This window comes from Rhinatrema bivittatum, chromosome 12, assembly GCF_901001135.1.
Source record: "Rhinatrema bivittatum chromosome 12, aRhiBiv1.1, whole genome shotgun sequence".
Taxonomy (NCBI): domain Eukaryota; kingdom Metazoa; phylum Chordata; class Amphibia; order Gymnophiona; family Rhinatrematidae; genus Rhinatrema; species Rhinatrema bivittatum.
The window spans coordinates 52,753,441-52,771,913 of record NC_042626.1 but is presented as its reverse complement, the minus strand read 5'-3'; the positions used below and the strand labels follow the sequence as shown (position 1 = coordinate 52,771,913).

At 47.5% G+C, this 18,473-nt stretch overlaps 1 protein-coding gene across 1 annotated transcript in view; it reads right to left on the bottom strand.

The window, feature by feature from the left end:
* RND2 (Rho family GTPase 2) overlaps nucleotides 1-16,101 on the bottom strand; it is a 60,262-nt gene extending 44,161 nt beyond the window's left edge. The window contains exons 1-2 of the mRNA XM_029572691.1: nucleotides 15,815-16,101; nucleotides 15,130-15,217 (exon numbers count right to left, since the gene is read on the bottom strand). Of these exons, the coding sequence (XP_029428551.1) occupies nucleotides 15,130-15,217; nucleotides 15,815-15,916 (190 nt within the window). The 5' untranslated portion in view covers nucleotides 15,917-16,101. The remainder of the gene's footprint in view (nucleotides 1-15,129; nucleotides 15,218-15,814) is intronic.
* Between the last annotated feature and the right edge of the window lie 2,372 nt (nucleotides 16,102-18,473).

Genomic DNA, 18,473 nt, shown 5'->3' with positions numbered 1-18,473 from the left:
CATTCAGACTGCTAAAAGCAGAGCAGAAAGTTGATCTGTGCTAAAACGCTCTCCAGGGGCAACAGCTTATGCCCTTATTGCAGAATACAAAAAGAAAAAAAAAAAAAAGAAATGTAATTCCTGTAGTTTTTTGAGGGGTGGAGAGTAGGCAGTTTCCCCCTGCTCAGTGGAACTTACAACTCAGTTGAGCCGAGCATCATAAGCCTTCGTTCACAAATACCTGGGGCAGGGGGGGGGGGTCTCCCCACTTTTTTGTATCCCCTCTTATCCTACTTTAGTCATTCTAGCAGTAGTCCTTGGCTAGGGGCCACACACACACGCTCCTTCAGAAACCCTAACACTAGATGTCGTCATTGCACGATGACCGAGGCGCCCTCCTCCCGGGGCCTGTGAACATTGCCTCCACAATCTCAAAGCAGTTTCCCTTTCTAAAACGCCAAGCCCCATGGCACGGGATTGCAATCGCCAAATCTGCAGATGACGGGTAGCAAGCAAGGGGCACCCAACCGCATTTGTGAAAAGTCAGGAATGGGTGTTTCTCGACATCACCTCCACTCTTTAAAACACATAATCGAGTCGCCACCACCATTCCAGCTGACTCCAATACCACCATCACCGATTCCTGCTGATCTCCAGCTCTGCCCAGAAAGCCAGACCTCATGGTTTGCCCATTTCATCCCGGCTGGCAATGGGATAGCAAGATCCTACGCCCCTTCCCTGCCGGTGTTGCAGCCTCATTTTTCTCCCAAAACCACAGGGGCTGAGTGGCCTTCTTAGGTCCTTTCCGGCATCAAAAACACCACCCTTACCTCTGGGCATTCTCCCCTGAATCCTATCCAACCTGCCTGCAAGGATCCCCGAAATCTGCACACGTCAGAGAGAGAGAGAGAGAGAGATTGGCCTAGAGGCCTACTAGTCCCTCCCCCTACCATGGTATGGAAATCAGACAAGAAAAAGTGAAAAGGGAGAGAGCCTCCTATCCCCCAGGCTTCTCCCATGCTAGAAAGACACCACAGTCTCACTCCTTAGCAACTCCGAAGGCAGAGAGGGATTTTCTTTTTAAAAATGTTCTTCCCCCAAAGGGAAACAATACAACTAAATTTAAAAGTTTGGTTGTTCGGTTTGATGTGAAGAAATTCGGTAGCTTCATTTACTTTGGAGCATCCAGAGACGTTAAAAGCCTCTGAAAGGCCTAGGGTGGCATGAAGGAGTGTGGGGAGCACCACAACTCAGATCAGCCTAGCCCACAAATAAAATGGAGCCAGCCGGTAACATTCAAATTTCTACCAGCAAAGAACTATTGGTGTCTTTGCAATCTCAAACCGCCACTGGAAGCAAGAGAAACAAAGAGCCAATTGGAAAGCAGTGGCCGCTGCCCAGGCGACCAATCAAACTGCTCGGGCCGAGCTCTTCCAATGGTCGCCATTTTCATTTCCGTGGTCTACAGGGAGCCCCTGCTGGCAGCGCAGTAGCAGAATGCCCTGGCAAGGGAGGTCATCTGCATCCTACCACACAGCAAGTGGGAGAAGAAAAAAAGAAAAAACAGTATCTGGTCGGCTAGGCTAACCTAGAAAGCTGTTTACTCTATAAGCACAGACAAGTACATTACACATTCCTCCTAGAACGCTTTCTCACCTCATCCTGAGCAGAGGGAAAAAAAAAAAAAAACTGTGTGAAAGGTGATCCGTCTGGGAAGAAATTGAACCGTGAGATCTGACTTACGGTGTCACAGAAGCAACACACAGGATACCAGGTTTTCTCAGCCGTAACATAACTCTGGGCTGTGTCTTATCACTTTACAACTGCCTTGGTTACTATTTCTAAATTTAAAAAAAAGCAACTGCTTCCAAGTGAACGAATGAAAAACAGTAGCATAATAGATGGTGGCGGCAGTCAAAGATCAACTGGGCCTACCCGGTCTGTCCGGTTGTTCCCATCTGTATTGCGCTTGCTAAGGAGATCTCCCAGCTGATGGCTGTACAGGTTTGACCACCTGCAGGAGGTTGTTTCTTATCTAAACCATTTTTTTTTTTTGCGTCATCGGCCGATACTAGGCGGAGCTGTCTCTCAAAGCTTTGAGCTTTTGCCCTATTGGGCATGCACGGCAATTCCTGCACAATTGATCATTCTAGAAGTCTCCTCAGTTCATATCCAAGCAAAGAAGATATTCAGATCTGTACAAATGCTGTCCAGGGAGGAAGGGCAGGAATGTATGGCTAAGTCATCCTATTATCTATGGAAAACACTGTTTACGAGATGCAAACTTGCTCCCCCCCCCCGCCCCCCGTAGAAAAGAAATTTGAATTAGCCATGCTACATGAGTGACATCAGGCGGTACTAGATGAGCTAGGTCGGGGGATGAGAGGTTATCCCGTGTAGGGCAGATTGTCAGCACTAACCAACCAATTTAACCCGCCTAAAACTAGGCCAGTGATTTGCAGACTGAAATCAAGCCTGTCACATTTTCAATGAATACTTAAGCCGGTTTAGGTTCAGCTGAAGAGGCACCTGCCAGTAAGCAGTTCAAGTGAACCAGTTATCCATGCTGAAAACAAAGTCCCTCTAGCGCACTGATACCTTATTGCCATTTCTTTACTGGCATCCAGATGTGTTCTGGATCCTTCCAGGCCTTGTGTTGGAAGGATTCATTGCCAGAAGAACTCTTCACCATTTCACGCCATAGAATTATCACGATGGCCATGTAGTGGCATCTACTTGTGGGAGTAATTTTTATGTTCTCTGCCCAGGGCGTTGCAGCGAGATTACTGAGTGTTTGTGTGCGAGGATGGATAGAAACGGGAGGTCAATGTCTGCCTCCCGAGGCTGCTGTCACTCTGTAATTCACAGCTTAAATACCAGGCAGGCTTTTTTTTTCGCTAAGGTCAGGGCTATCTTTAGATATAAGAAAAGGCATAACCTTTAAATAGTGTTTAAAAAGAAAAAAAGACCATTTTTCTCTAGTGAAGCTTTTCTAAGTGGTGTCCCATGGGTGCTGGATTAAGTATGGGAACTCTTATGCTCCTCTGACAAGCATGGTAAAGAACAAATGACGTAGACAAAAAAAAAACAAAACAGTTTACACACAGAAAGGACCAAGAGCATGAAAGCAGGACCCTGGAGAGGGAAGGATTCTGAGAGAGAGAGAGAGAGAGAGAGAGATTAACTTTCAGGTGTATGGAAGTTGCCAATTTTCTTGAAACTGCACTATCAAGACCTGCTTCTTAACCATCCTGCCATAAAATATAAGAAGAAATCATGTTTCCTAGGTCTATATTATATGCACCCATGCACCGTTAGCCATGGGAGTTTGTGTGCGCTGTAGCATACTAATGGTATAATCCTTTATACCGGGATTGAGAAAAAAAAAGGACAGAACATCTTCTTCCTGCCTGGAACCACAAAAACATAACATTTTACCTAAGTAAAAAAAAATTCTCTTCTTGCTTGTTGTCAACCAATCAATAAAAGCGGCCAGAAATAATCCAGAAAGCAGATTGGTGCGTGCCCCCATCTGACCCCTAGCCCCAATCGGGCCACAAAGAGAGGTCAAGGGTGCGTGACCTCCTATGAGCCAAATGCCACTGTGGCCTGTCCATCATCCGGACAAGAAGGCCCTGCGAACATCTGGAGAGGGAGGAAGGGGCGTGGCCCACAAAAAGTTTCAAAACCCAGTCTCAACTCAAAATCCCATTAAAAAAAATAAATAAATTGGCGATTTATCCAGCAGGTTATCTGGGGGAGGGAAGGTGAGCTCTTTCAGATCCATACTGTACCCAGAACACGAGCTGGGAAGAGAAATACCTCCAGTACCTGAATGAAATCTGCTTTGATGTGCCTGAAAGGCAGTACATGAACCAGATAAGGAAATAGGGGTGGTGGGGAGAGAAAGCCATTTCTACCTGCAGAGAGATGTAAGTGTGACACACGGTCACATTTGCAGGGAAAGGAAGAGAAAGAGAATAAAGGTGAGAACAGTATAAGAAAAAAAAAAAAAAGAAGAAGAACACATGATGACAGCAGAAACGACTGAAAAAGATAGAAACAGATTTCATTACCAAAACACAGGGTTGACTCCAAGGCAAATGGTGCCCTGGGTAAAGACTGGCTCCCCACCAGCTCTTCAGCCTGCTGGCCAATGCTACAGTGCCCAGGGCGCTCCATCCAAAGGGCCAGCACTGCCAAGGAAATCTGCCCTTATTCTTAAACCGCGCAGCTGGCCTATCCCGAGACCCCCACGGAGGAAGGGAAGTATTTGTTACTCTGGGGTGGGTGTGCTCCGGCCTCCAGAAGCCACGACTGAATCTTGTAAGGCAAAAAAAAAGTACAAGTCCACATAAAATGTGCCTCATTTCTGTGTTGGTCCCGCCAAAAATCACATTTACACTGCCTTTTTGGGAGATTTAATGATCGATACACTGAACACAAAATAAAATCTGTTTCTCAAGGGACACGTAAAGGTGGCAGTTCTCCGCATTTCCCACGGGTGAGCGAGTGTCCAGCTGCTTTCTGAACACTGCCTGGCCTCTACGTGGGAGAGTCACGGGCACGCTCCTGCAACCTCGCAGTACCAGGCGTGACAAGAGAGAGGCGGCACTTTTACGAGGGCCAACAAGTGCATTAGGATGGGCAAGAACCTTAGTAATCCCACAAATCTTTAGAGACGTTTCTGCATTTAACAGCCTAATAACGAGGTAGCAGCTCTGCCAGAACACTCTGTTGGCTTCTCCGCTAACTGCTCGCAGTCCGAGGCTGCAATCCCAAGGGGGAAATTCTGTGCGGAGCCCAGACATGCAGAAGCTTTCCCTCTGAAACCGCAGGGTCCGGCTGCACAGCAGCTACGTCGATACCAGTGGCGCAGCGGGGAACAAAGCCAGAGGCTGAAAGCGTGTAAAAGGGGGGGGGTTTCCAAAACGAAATCCCTGCGCATTGTCAGCTGACTCTGCCCTCCCCTCTGGACCCACCTCACCCTCCTTTTGGCACAGGTAATTTTTACTCAGAGGGGGAGGGCAATATTCAGCATTCCCCCATTTTAGAACATAAGAACATAAGAAAATGCCATATTGGGTCAGACCAAGGGTCCATCAAGCCCAGCATCCTGTTTTCCAACAGTGACCAATCCAGGCCATAAGAACCTGGCAAGTACCCAGGCAAAGCTTCAAAATCCTCATGCGACCTTTGTTGGTCCTGGATCTTTTGGCGGGCTGTCGTAGCTCGTACTAGACCAGTGTAAGATGTATTCAGAGATATCATGCCTGATCTTCCCAGATCAAACAGGCTCCACCTAACCTGTACGCAAATGAACACAGGACCCACCCCATTCTGAATATATAATTTTTTTTTTTAAACTTCCATCTCTACGTTCATGCAGTCACACTATGTTTCACGCTCTGGTTATGAAGTGGCTTGGTGTAGGAAAGAATGTGTTAAAATTAATTAGCATAGCATTTCAACCTGCTTTACAAGTTTATATTTGTCTTAAGACCTGGGCTGTTAATTCAGAATCTACCCCCCCAACCCAATCCAGATGCAGTCCATGGTGCCAACTGCTGGACAGAAAAAAAATAAATAAATAAGGAGGGTGGGTTATCCAAACCAATGCCACGATTGCGAGAGATTCTGCCATTATCTGAGGCTGAATCACGCTCTCGCAGCATGAGACCAAAAAGCACCAGTCTTTTTCAACCTCGGGGTCGCAACCCAGAACTGGGGGGGGTGGTCACTGGATGCCAATGACTAGGTCACAGATCCAGTTCCGCACCTGCAGTAACTCTGGCTCATCTGGAGGGAAACAGAGTAAAAGCAGCGCGTGGCAGCCTTTTGCTGCCAACTCCGGCCTCCTCGTAGCTTTTGGGACCTGGCCTCCTGCGCAGCTCTCACAGCGACTAACAAGAAATGTCAAAGTAAATGCACCGCACAGCTCAAAGTGGACAAGAGCCGTGCAGAGTCAGCCAGGGGCATCAGAGATGGCAGAGTGAGTTCTTGGGAGGAGGAAGGGAGAGTGAGCAGTGGGGGCAAGGAGCGTGCTTTTCCTTCCACTAGGTCCCTGAGGAGTAAAAACCCACTGCTTTATATACTGGATCAAACACTAAGGGTATGCCTGGGAAAAAAAAAGTTTCATTATCCATTTACTATTTACTTTTCCTCTCTGCACATGCTAAAACCTTTTTGCTTGTGTAAAACCAAGACGAAAATATTGTTGCCGTTTTTCGTTTTGGAAATGACACAACAAGTGTCATCTATGTTTTCAATGTCATTTTAAAACTATTGCACATCCCTCCCAAGCACTTCTACAAAGTAACGAGGGAAAAAGCAGCACCAAAAGCTCATAATCTTCTGAATCAATAATGTATTTTGTGTGCGCGTTTCTGGCTACATAACTTTATTCCACTGGAATACGCTTTCAATTCAATTTTTCACTAGTTTGGAAATGCGGCCACGGAGGCATCAGTATTGTAGGTGGCATGCACTCTTATACAAGGATGAGTTATACTGAAAACAGGGTTACGTCTGGCGTGTTTAAAATTGTATTTAAATCTGAATTTATTTAGAATGGTTGCACCAGACTGTGCAGAATATAAGACTTAAATAAATAAAAGAATGTGCAATGGGGCCTGGTTTACTCACATAAAAAAGCACAGGAAAGGGTTTATAAAATCCTAGAGGTAGAAAGTCCTTAAAAACAAAACAAGGGATACTTTCGCTGGAAGAAAGAGAGACTGGGGCTTAGAAAGGAAGCTATAAAACTCAAGACTGTCCTTGGCTACTCAGTACTCTTAATTCAAAGTGGCATTCTGTTTCCCGAGGAGGTCTCCTAACCATTTAAACCAGCAGCCTGAGGGACGTTTTATTCTCTTAACAGGCTGTTCCTCAGTGCTGTAAAAAGATAAAATATATTTCAAAAACAGTAGAAACTGGCACTTTTAAAATTCATTTCGCCTTCAACCATTTGGGTTTTATAGTGTAACCAGCAGTGCAAGGCACTCAAAGGGAAAGGGGGGGGGGGGGGGGGTGGAGGGATGCGTTTGATGGTCATAGTTCCTGATGACAAACAGCACAACTGCACCCCCTTACCCGCAGAACTCTGACTCATGTTCCTAGGAGGAGTTTTCAAACAAACTTTACACAGCAATTATCTTGACAACAAATAAATATAAACCAGAACAAAAAAAGAAAAGAAGGGTCTGCTAAAAATTAACCTAAAAATTTAAAATAAACAATTGGTGTTGGGTTGTTTTTTTTTTACTATTACTGCTGCTGTCAGCTGAAAGAAATCTCCCCTCCACTGCACTGTCAGCTCAGCGTGTGCTTGAAGATGGACCATCCGTCACCGCCGAGAAAAACGGGACACAGAAAAAAGGCGCAATGTGGGCCACGCTCTGACAAAATTCATCCCAGGTTAAAGTTCTGCTGGCTTTGGAAGCTGCGGGCTGGCGGGAGGAAGGCAAGGCCCTTGCACGTTCCTGCGACGAGGAACGTTTCATTCAGGGGGGGGGGGGCGGAACCAATAAACGGGTCTGAGAACCCGGAGCGAGGTCAGCAGAGCTAAACCTCTCCGCCTCCCCCCTCCGCATTCCTGGACGCTCTCCGCTGAAGGGATTCAGTTATTCCAGACTGCGGCTTTCCCACACTCTGTCACCATCGCAGCATCAGCCCGGAGAAGAGAGGGATGGAGGGGGAAGGCCGCAGGAATAATTCACATCGCACAGTGCCCCTTCTTTTAGGAAGGGGGGGGGGGCAGGAGCAATGGTTATTCCATTTCACACCAGGGTGATACAATAATAAAACAACAACAAAACAAAAAGGGGGAGTCGCCCCTGGTTTTTGTTCCAAGCCAAAACTCCCAGGTGATGAGGGGCTACCGCGATTCCTGCCATGCCCATGAGACGGAGCCGGGTAACTCCAAAATCTGATGGCAAACTGCAGAGAGGAAAGGTTGCCTCAATGTACACACACTGGACATGGAAACGGCCTTCCTTTTTCGAAAGCTGAGAAGAAAGGAGCAAACTATGAACGGGACACAGACAACTGAAGGCTTTGGTCTCACTCCGGAAGATTTTAATTATTGTACAGGGAGAGAGGAGGCCGGAGATAGCAGGACTTAGGCCAGTGCCAGCTAAGAAAAGTAGGCAACTATGTAAGGATCTGATGTGATACTTAAGAAGAGAAATCGTTTTCTAAATTTCCCAAATAATTGTTATTTATTTAAAAAGGTTTAGGAGCTTTTTTGTTAGAAAATTCTTCAATTACAATTGAAATTTTTATTTATACATGTTAGAAATAGATATATTTAGCTTTTTCTTTTTTTTTTTTAATTTTGCCCAACAAAAGTAGGCCCCTTGAACATTGTAGGCCCTAGTCAAATGGTCATGCTGGCACCCCCTCTCTCCTGGCATGTCTTTAGGACCAGGGGCGGATTGGCCTATCGGGCATCCCCCGGTGGGCCGATCGCTCCAGTCACGTGGTCTGCCGTGCACGACCGTGACAGGGCCGCGCTCGGCAGACCACGTGACGTGTCCTGGGCCGGCCTGGGCGGCGAATACCCGGGCCGGTCCAACATCATGAGTCCGCCGCTGTTTAGGACTGGAGGGATCAGGGGATGGGGCAGGGATACAGAGCCTGTGACCTCTAGGACTGGAGGGCTCAGGGATAGAGAGCCTGTCACCTCTGGGAATGGGTGGGGCTCAGGAGTTTATCACTCACCCTAAATTCCCTACTTTTGAGCAAGGTTTCAGACCGTGCAAAATCCCAGGGCCTTCCACATTCTTTTCATCCTTACAGAGCTGCCTACTATTTCAACGGAGCCATGCCTCTAACCCAGGAAAGAGTACAGAGGAGACCTTGCCCCACACTATAACAGAATCATCCATGGCTTTTAGCCAGTGCACCCTGTAGTACAATCCATACATTCTGGGGAGGAGCGGTCATCGAGAGAGCCAGATCGAGGATGATCGACCACATCCCCTGTGGCCAAAGAGAAATCATGGACTGCTTCATCTCATACTACAAATACGGCCCACAATGGATATTCACATCCATGCACACAACCCTTCCACAATCATAAGATACACAAGAAGGCCCGTCATCCCATAATTAATTACATTTCCAACCATTCGCCAGGATCTGCCCCCTTACTTAAATGACTTGGGCCCAGGTGGTGCAGTCTCCCCGTGGCTGCAGCTTCTAGGTCCTTCGTAATGAGGAGGGCTGCACCCTTCGCAGACCCGCAAGCAGGATGCAGACCCGCAAGCAGGATGCTGCCCCAGCCCTAAGCGGCATACCAGCCCCTGCGCCCGGCACAGCGCATCCCTAGGTACGGCACCCCCCACACACAAATCACCTTAAGAAGCATGAGAATATGTTAGAGGGTGCAAAACCCGGCTCAGTCCAGCTCCAGCTCGCATCAGGCGATAACATTTCTCTACCCTGGGCATCGAACAAAAATACTGCCTGAACCCTGTGTTGGTCTCGTCGGAGGTCACGGAACGAAGCCCGTTCTTTTCGGCTGCCTTTGGGTTCTGTCCCCAGGGGACAGCAGCATCTGCTTGGGAATGTAACCCCTTTGTGGGTCCTGCTGCCGTGCGTCCCGTGCATGCGCAGGTATTTTCTTCCAGCCGTTTCCAGGTCAAAAGGAGGAGTGCGAGAAGGCCTCCTCCCCGCTGACTTTTTAACATTAATCTGTCAGCTGCTAACCTGCTGGTGCATTCTCTGCCTCTTTTCATCGCCTACCCCCCCCCCCCCCCCCCCCCAAGAGTGCATTTCCTTTCCGTTTAGGAGATAAGTGCTAGTAAATCTTATTAGCCCAACAATAACTGGCCATGGTAGCCACTGGCTGCAATTAGCCAAGAGCAGCTGTCGACAGTATCTTCCTCACGTTACGCCCCATACAACAGAAACCACTTAACAGCAATATTACAAAAAAAAAAAAAAGAAAACTTGCCCCCAGAAGTCAGGCTTGGGGCCCATGCAGGGTAGAGAACCCCCCTCGTTGGGTCACGCAGCCTCTCCCACTGGACTTCCTAATGGCCTGTGTGGCAACCTAATAGCCAAGGAAAAAAAAAAAAAAAGATCAATGAGATCCAAAGTGAGGAAAGAAGAGGAGGGGGTCAGCTTTCTTTTAGGAGTCTCAGAAAGGTTGTGGCTCAGTTGCCTATGGGGGGGGGCAGAGAGACGAACCCCCCCCCCCCCAGTTCACCACAATGGCAAACAATAGGCGGCACTAGGAACCCGGATGAAAAGGTGGGACAGCGGGTAGCCCCGGGGACAAGAGAGAAAGAAAGCCGGCAGGGACCTCGGTGCTGAAGCAGGGCAATTAAACCACTCTGGATCCTTCTCATCTCAAAGGGGGTCCGAATGCTTTGTGTGAAAAAAAAAAAAGTAATAATTGGGGTGGGGGAGGAGCAGGGGTTTTTCTATACCCAAGATTTCTATTGGGAAATGGGGAGGGGGGGGGGGGGAATCACCAATATGAAGTCCAAATCGTCCAATTACCGGGAGGGTTGTTCTTAAGTTATCTTCTAAGGCAGCCTGCTTGACCTTAAAGGTATATCGCCTCTTCCTGAGGCCACAAATGGCAGAAACACAAAATATCCGTCATGAAATTACAAATGATGCTCTAAATTCTGAAGCTCCGTGTTAGATATATTTTTTCTCCCCATCCCACCCCATTCAGGTGGGCGGCGGCATGGATGAGCCTCCCCAGCGGAGCTGATGAGAGAGGGGGATAAAAAAAACCAAAACAGGAAGTGAAGAGGCGAGGCGAAAGCCCAAGAGCAACTGGGGGTCTGCGGTGCTGCCCCAGGAAGTAAACTGGGCAGACTGGTGGGCCCCTACGGCCCTTATTTGCTGCTCTATTACAGGTCTTCTAGTGCTCTTTTGCCAGTTCCTTCTGAGGTCTCTATTATATTTATTTATATTATTTATATACCGATATTCTGTCATCAATCATACCGGTTCACAATTTCAAAATAAGGCTTTTAGGGAAAAAAATTGAGGTTTATTTTTTTTAAACAGGCTTTTAGCACAGACTACAGAGGTGATAGTGGGTTTTGCGTGTTGAGCTGATATTTGTTTGCCATGCCTGGTTGATAATATTTTTTAGCAGATGCCGTGCATTTTTATTATTTGTTTTATTGTTCTGTTTCATTTTTGCTTTTTCTGCAGTGCTGAATTGTTTTATGTCTGTTTTGGATGTACATTTGTGAGAGGCAGTTTATAAATACAATTTGATTGGCATTTAAAAAAACAAAACCACACAGTACCATTCCTATTTGGGGGTTTTTTTTTTTTTAATTCTAAAACCAGGGAGGTGTCAGGGGTCTATCCCGTTCAAAGACTGCCACCCTTGGCCTCGTCTGCGGCCCCCCCAGGGCCAGGCGTCATACTTGGCACATACAGAGGGTCCTTTTCATCAAAAACTGAAACAGGATGGTAGGAAGAGACCATACCACCGACCCAGACTGCAGGTAAAGTAGTGGCCTCCCAGCAGAAAGGGTCCCCTAGATAACCGCTCAGCCGATCCGCAGACTTTTTACAGCAGTCAGAGCTTATGCATTCCAGGGACGAGCAAAGACTGGACGGACTTGGGACTTAACACGCGCTCGTTGACTTGTAAAACGATGGGGACAATTTTGAAAGGATATCTGCGCACAAGAAGCCGCATCTCTCGTAGCAAACTCCCAAAGCTTTCATATGCAAGCGGAAAATCTTATAATTCAGCCCTGCGGAGCACATTCTCCAAAACGGACTTAGGTGCGTAAAGATGGCAATTTTCACAACCCCGGTTTGGGGGCAGGCCTAAATCCTTTTCGAACGCTACCTCCCAGGGCCGCAAAATCTCGCAGCCATACCAGGCATGCCCAGCGGCAGGTGCGATGGTGCGCACGCAGCTCTGCCGGGAGAAACTTTCAAACAGTGCCTCAGCCCAGTTGCAAACTGGGGTAACTCATGCGCACGTATGGCGGCTAACTTATGCACGATGCTATAACGTTAGCCACCAAAAGGCAAATTAAAAAATGCAAAAAACAGCTGGAGAGGGGACGCAGAGAAGGCGTTGAAAAATAAGAGGGCAGAGAGCCGAAGACATTTTGCTCCAAAAATAATAATAATAGAAGTGGTAACATGATGTGAGATGAAAAAAAGAAAATTAAAAAAAAAAAAAAAGGAGACCTAGGAAGAAAACCCAAAGTCACCGCAGTTGTCAAGAAATAGGCAAGTAGCCCCCTCCCCCCCAACCCGCCACGCCTTTACCAATCGGATTTCTGTCTTGCTGAATACTTGCCGCAGGCAGTCAACGAACCACAAGCAAATCAAGGCTAGAGGAATGTGCTTTATACTTAAAAATCAAAGCGAACACCCTAGAGCAGAATTAAGACAACAAACCACCACCACCCCATGTCGGCTGGATCATAACGGAGCGGTATAAACCTAAAAGCACGTCTATCCCTTTGTACCCTGGCCTCCCCCAACATGAGGCTAGGGCCAGGACTCTGGACGAGGTCCTGACTCACACTGCGGTGGAAGGGGGGGGGGAGGGGAATGTCCCTGCATAGCTAACCAGTGACCTCTATCTGCAAGAAGTGGCCTTAAATATTTATTTAATATAAAACAGCTGGAGCAAACAGATATAGAAAGCCGTACATGGAGGCGTAACTACAAGAACACAAAGTACACTTTCAGGCCAGTTCTCCTCCCGAGAAACCTTAGGGCCCCGTCTGTCCTAAAGCCAACCTCACTGGACAGAGCGTAGAGAAACCTTTCTGCGCGTGGCAACCCTAGGTAAAATATACTTTTTTTTTTGGGGGGGGGGGGGGAATTGCGATCTCTTATGTTGGATCAACAAGATCGATACAGCCTGCGCCTTCCAGACCAGCTGGGGCCCCTCTCGGTCTATAAACTTAGGACTATGTCTCATCCCCTGGGTGCTTACTTCTGATCTGAATGGAGAGGTGAGGGAGTTCATAGCCCAAAAAAAAAAATTTAACCCAGAAATCCACAAATGTTGCAAAGTGCCATAAGGTTAAAAAAAAATTCTTTCAATACAAAAATAAACAAACAATCACAAGAAACGGTATTTGGAATGCCTATTGGGGTCGTTGGCTTTTAAACGGAGCTGCATGTGAGCCAAGTTTCACATGTTTCCACTTTGGATTTTTTTTGAGAATTGCCTTGGAGCACATTTGAAAGTGATTAATTTTGAACATGAAAAGCAAACATGCAAATGTTGCCCTGCCTTTATCCCTAAACCTTTGGGAGGATTTCTGGGCAGTACGTCTGGCTGAGGTAGGTCACGGCCGGCCTGGGGTCGTTAAGAAGGACTTTGACAGCTCAGTTGAATAAGCTTCCCCTGACACCTCCCTGGTTTTAGAATTAAAAATTCCTAATTCCCGGGTCTGAACTGACAGGTCAAGCTTCCCATTCAGCATGCATAAGTGGGTTTTGTTCACAAAAAAAGTCTGCCCTTCCCATCCCTCTGTCCCCTCCCTGAAACACACACATCTTTTTTTTTTTCAAGTAACAAGTTCCAGCATTTTCACTCTTCCATCACCCCTTCCTCATCCGTCACATCAGCACTTAAAAAAAAGTGGCTTTTTATTTTTATCCTTCTGGAGGACGTTGGCTTATTCAGCTGCCTTTTCCAGATGTGGAAGACCTCAAGATCAGGACCCTGTGTATTATCCCTCCAAACCGGCCATTTCCCAACCAGCAGCTCTGCACCATATGCCAGGTTGCATGTAAGAAATGGGTAAGCTCACTGAGATAGGAACCACTTTGCATGCACTGACTGTAAAGCCTTACTACTGAAAATTTCTAACTTCACACAACCAACAGGATAGACCGGGCTAGAAATGCCTTAATTACATCCCTGCCCCTTCCCCTATCAGCTGGACGTCCAGTCACATTGCCTACAACCACCACTATGGCTATAATCATCTGGCTCCAGAATTACCCTTAAAAGAATGGACCTTCCCCTCTGGCAAAGCTGGCTACTTGTGTGGCTAGTCCAGTATAGAAAAAGATCCAGTGCATGCTTCTCAAAAGAGGTCCTTCCTGCTCCTCAGGCTGGGGATCAAAGAAATTAAAAAAAAGTCAACTTACATCCCAAACTGCTTTTCATCTGGCCCTGTTGGACAGAGGTATGAAAAATAAAAAACGAGAGCCAACCATTCTAGACTTTGCTAGTCTAATGCACCAGGCTCTTCGGCTTGGTCTTTATTTTAACTATGAATATTAAATGAGAAACTACAGTATATGCAGTTTTTGCAGATGAAGGCTTAAAGTTTGCCTGCTCATTGTCTAAAAATAACCCCCAAACCAACCATGGATCCCTAGGATTAGCAAACTGTACATAACTTTTACAGCCTGCTGCTGATTCATTAAAAAAAAAAAAAATAAAATAAAATAAAATATATATATATATATATATATATATATATATATATATATATATATATATATATAATCACCCAGGACTGACAGAAACTTGGGAGTATATCAAAACTCTATGAACTGAATATTAAAATAGCTAAATTGCCAGATACAAAATATTACACAGCAGTCCAGGGTCCCAAGGACAAAGTGTTTAAACCACTTTTACTTGCCCATGTAGCATGGGGAGATGAACAGGAAATATTCCTGGTGGAAAATCAAAAGTTTTCTTCTGCAGCAGGTAGAACAGCCAGGGCACCTCTAAAAAGGGGTCAGAAACCCCCCTCCTCCACTGACACTCCTTGTGACCCGGTCAAGTGATTTTATCTACTCCTGCCTGAAGTAGCCACTTGGATTGTACGCTCTTCGGGAGCAGGGACTTAGTGTACCTGGAAACTACTAATCCTGTAGCCTCATGGAGGAAAAGGCAGGCTACAAATCCAAAAATTATTATTTCACAACCGTGAAGTGGCTGATCGGGAGGGGCAGGTGACAGATCAAGCCAAGGACAGACCGGCGTGTGTGAAGAACCTGTAGAATTCTGGAAAATATCTTACATTGAAAGGGGGGAAAAAAAACCTCACACACACGATGCTATGAATGAGATCTCTTTAGGCTGGGAAGCATCCCAATGAATAAATCCTTTTAATCCACAAGAAAAAAAAAAACCCGAAATACATATATAAATGAAACACTTCCACCTACCTGATGTGTCCCACATGTTCAGCTCTATCCGCTGTTTCTCAATTTCAAAACTTGCGGTGTAGTTTTCAAAAACCGTGGGGACGTAATTCTGAAAAGCAAGGCGACAAAAAAATTAGATAAATCGATTTTAGATCCCCGCCCCATGACTGTCAGCTGTAGGATTTTCGGTCTCAGGAAAGTGAGTGTGTGTGAGGAGGGGACGACGACCCCCAAAACAACTGGAAGGGTTTCAGGCTTTTTTTCCCGCATCGCCTGCAATAACCTTCCCTAACCTTTGTGGCCACAGATCCCAGACAGAAAAGTTTCTGGGGGGGGGGGGGGGGGAACCGATTCCGATGTGGGTTCATTCTAGTCCGGGAGACAAACGATCGCTTGCTTCCGTCTGTCGCTGGGGACACCGAGACGAGCAGCGACCGAACCCAACCCAATACAAAGTCACCGGGTGAGGAGTCCAAGCCCCTAACGATCCCAAGCAGCTCTCCTAGAAAAAAAAACATTTTTATTTTTTTTAAACCCAACACCCCACTACGTTCCCGGCACTGAGACTGCAATGAATAAATGCAGTATCCAGCATGGATCGCCGCCTGCTCTCTTTTCTCAGCCCTCCTCGTTAATATTTCTCTCCCCGCATCCGCGGAACAAGCCAAAGGCTGCGCTCTGCCCCTTCGCCGGGCGCGCAACTTGCCTCGGGGTAGCAGTCCTTGGCGAAGACGTGCAACAAAGCCGTCTTCCCGCACTGAGCATCCCCCACCACCACGATCTTGCAGCGGGCCACCTGGCTCTCCATGCTCGGCTCCGCATGGAGGGCGAACCGGGCTGCGGGAGTCAGCGCCGAGCAGACCCTTACCCCGCTGGGGGGGGGGAAGGGGGAAGAAGCTCCCGGATCCAAGCCAGAGACTCCCACGACCACCTCCGCCGCCACCGCCGCTTTCTGCTGGAGCACTTTCCCATCCCCCCAGCACCGGGGAGGAGGGGGCGGAGCCGGAGATCGCCCTGCCCCCCTAGCCGAGGGTGAAACCCGCCAGCCGCGCCTCTAAGGGGTGGGGCTAGATTGCGGCCGCCAGAAGGGGATCGGGGAGGGAGCGAGTGAGGGGGGCGTTTACCTCATTTGTACAGTGCAAGGGGCTGCCAGAGGGCAGGAGGCTGCAACGCTGGACTTTGGGCGAGTTGGCAGGTTTAAGGGTGAGGGAGATTTATTTTCCCATTTGTAAACCAGGCTGACCCCCTCGCCCCATCCAACAGATGACATTCACAGGTACAAGGAGTGCCCTGCCTTTGACCCCTCTCTAATCTATCTAAGGATCATCTGTTCTGTCCTCAAGGTCACATCCAGGGTCACTCCTGGGGGAAGCAGGTTCGCAGCCTTGCTGGAGGTGAAGCAAGCAGGACCTAAACACAGAAGTGCAACCTGAGCATCCCAGGACCCATGGCCTCCCCTGTTCACTGCCCACCCTAAGCAATTAATTTAACCTCCTCCTGTTCAAATCTCCACTGTAATATTCTGGGAGGTCATTGTACACCGCGGTAATTTCTGAATTCGTGATAGAGCATATGAAAAGTAATATTCCTGTTAACGATATCATGCCTTGATTTAAGATGAAACTTCTTTTGCCAAAAGAGGGTCATTTTGTAATGAAGGTTTATCCATAATAACATATCAGATGATGTCAGAAAAAGACCATCCAGCCCTTCCTGTCATTCCCATCCACAGTGCTAAGGATACATCCCAGCTGCCAGCCAGAGTGCAACTTTTTTGTCTTCCTCCTTGGTACGCCACCATCTTTGGTAGAAAAGTAATGCAAGATCCCTTTTCTTAGCTCCCTCTGGCAGCCCCCTTTCCCATGTCTAATCACAAAGCCCCATGATAATCTAAAGAGCCAGCAATACTAGCATGGCCACTACATAGGACTTCTAGTTAATTACAGATTGCAACCTGCCAGACAGACCCAGCTAGTCAATCCTACCACTGCAGGCTGTCAGATAGTCCAGCCAGGTGGAGGCCCGCATTACCACTAGGACTTCTAATATTCCACATTCACCTCTTTGTCATGCGTCCTACCAGCCCTAACAATTGTTGAATCAGATGGGCCACCAGGCATGTGCACAGATTGTGTTTTCTGTGCCTAAATCATGTTTTATGCGCTAAATATGGCTTTGTGTGCACATTTTATGGTTGACATACATTTTTTTTACTTCCCAATGCAGTAACATAACATCAGCTCACTGCATCGGGAGTTAACTTTTTTTCTTTTTTTTTTTAGCACACAAGTAAAGGAAATGTGCACTGAAGCTCAGCATGCTTTTACTCCTATCTTACTACACTGGGACCTCAGTTTGCAAAACTGAAAGAACACCAGGCAAGCTTTTTCAGAAAGGCAGAGCTGAAAGAGGGGAAAGAGCATTTGAAAGGCAACATGGTTAATTTGTATTCAAATCGATAATACTGTTATTCTGACAACATGGGTGTTGGGTCTGGCAGTGCAGAATAATGACTTCTGTTGTTAGATCTTTGAATCCCAAATAAACAGTTATGCCATGCAATGCTGATCCTAAGGAGGTGTGGGGCCTGGAGCGAGAATCGACTGGTGTGGGATCCCTCCCACCATGAGACCAAGAGAACAGCTGGGGGAGGGAAGAGAGAAGAGGAGGAAGAAGGAAGGAGGAAAGGAGGAATAGAAGGTCCTCTTCATACTTGTAGTACCTTCTGACCCACCAAAAATTATGTTGAAGGTGGATGCACCCCTCCCCCAAGGACAACCCTCCCCCCCCCCCCCCCCCCCCATCTGTGTCATCCCACAGTCCATTCTATTCCACATTCATGAACACCTCCCCCCAAAAACATCACATAATACCTTGGTCCCTATATTGAAGATTAGTCTTCCAGGATCCTCTCCCTCACCCCCCTCCTCTGCCCAGTGAGCAGGAGAGCCAGGACAGTGCTCTGCACCTGTAGCAGCCCCTGCTACCACCGGCTCTTCTCCCTCCCGTGCTGGTCAGAGCAACTGTTTAACGGTGGGAGAAGGAAGGCGAGGAAGCAATGGCAGCCGGAGCAGGCTAGTGATGCTGGGGCTGTTGGCACTGCTCTCCTGCCAGCCGGGCCAAAGACACAAATGCCTCTTAGTTCCTTTCCTCCAGTGGGACAAGGAGAAGCAGTGACGCCCACCCCAGGCAGCGTGAAAAAGAGGCACCGGCTTAAAGACACGACACTGGGGCTACCGTGGCTCAAAGCTGCAGGGGCCATCGGCCCCATTTGTCCCCCTCCCCAGGGACGGGCCTAACAGAAATGCAAGAAAATCTCTCTGCAAACATTTTAGAAATATCACTTTCAAAAAATACCAACCAAC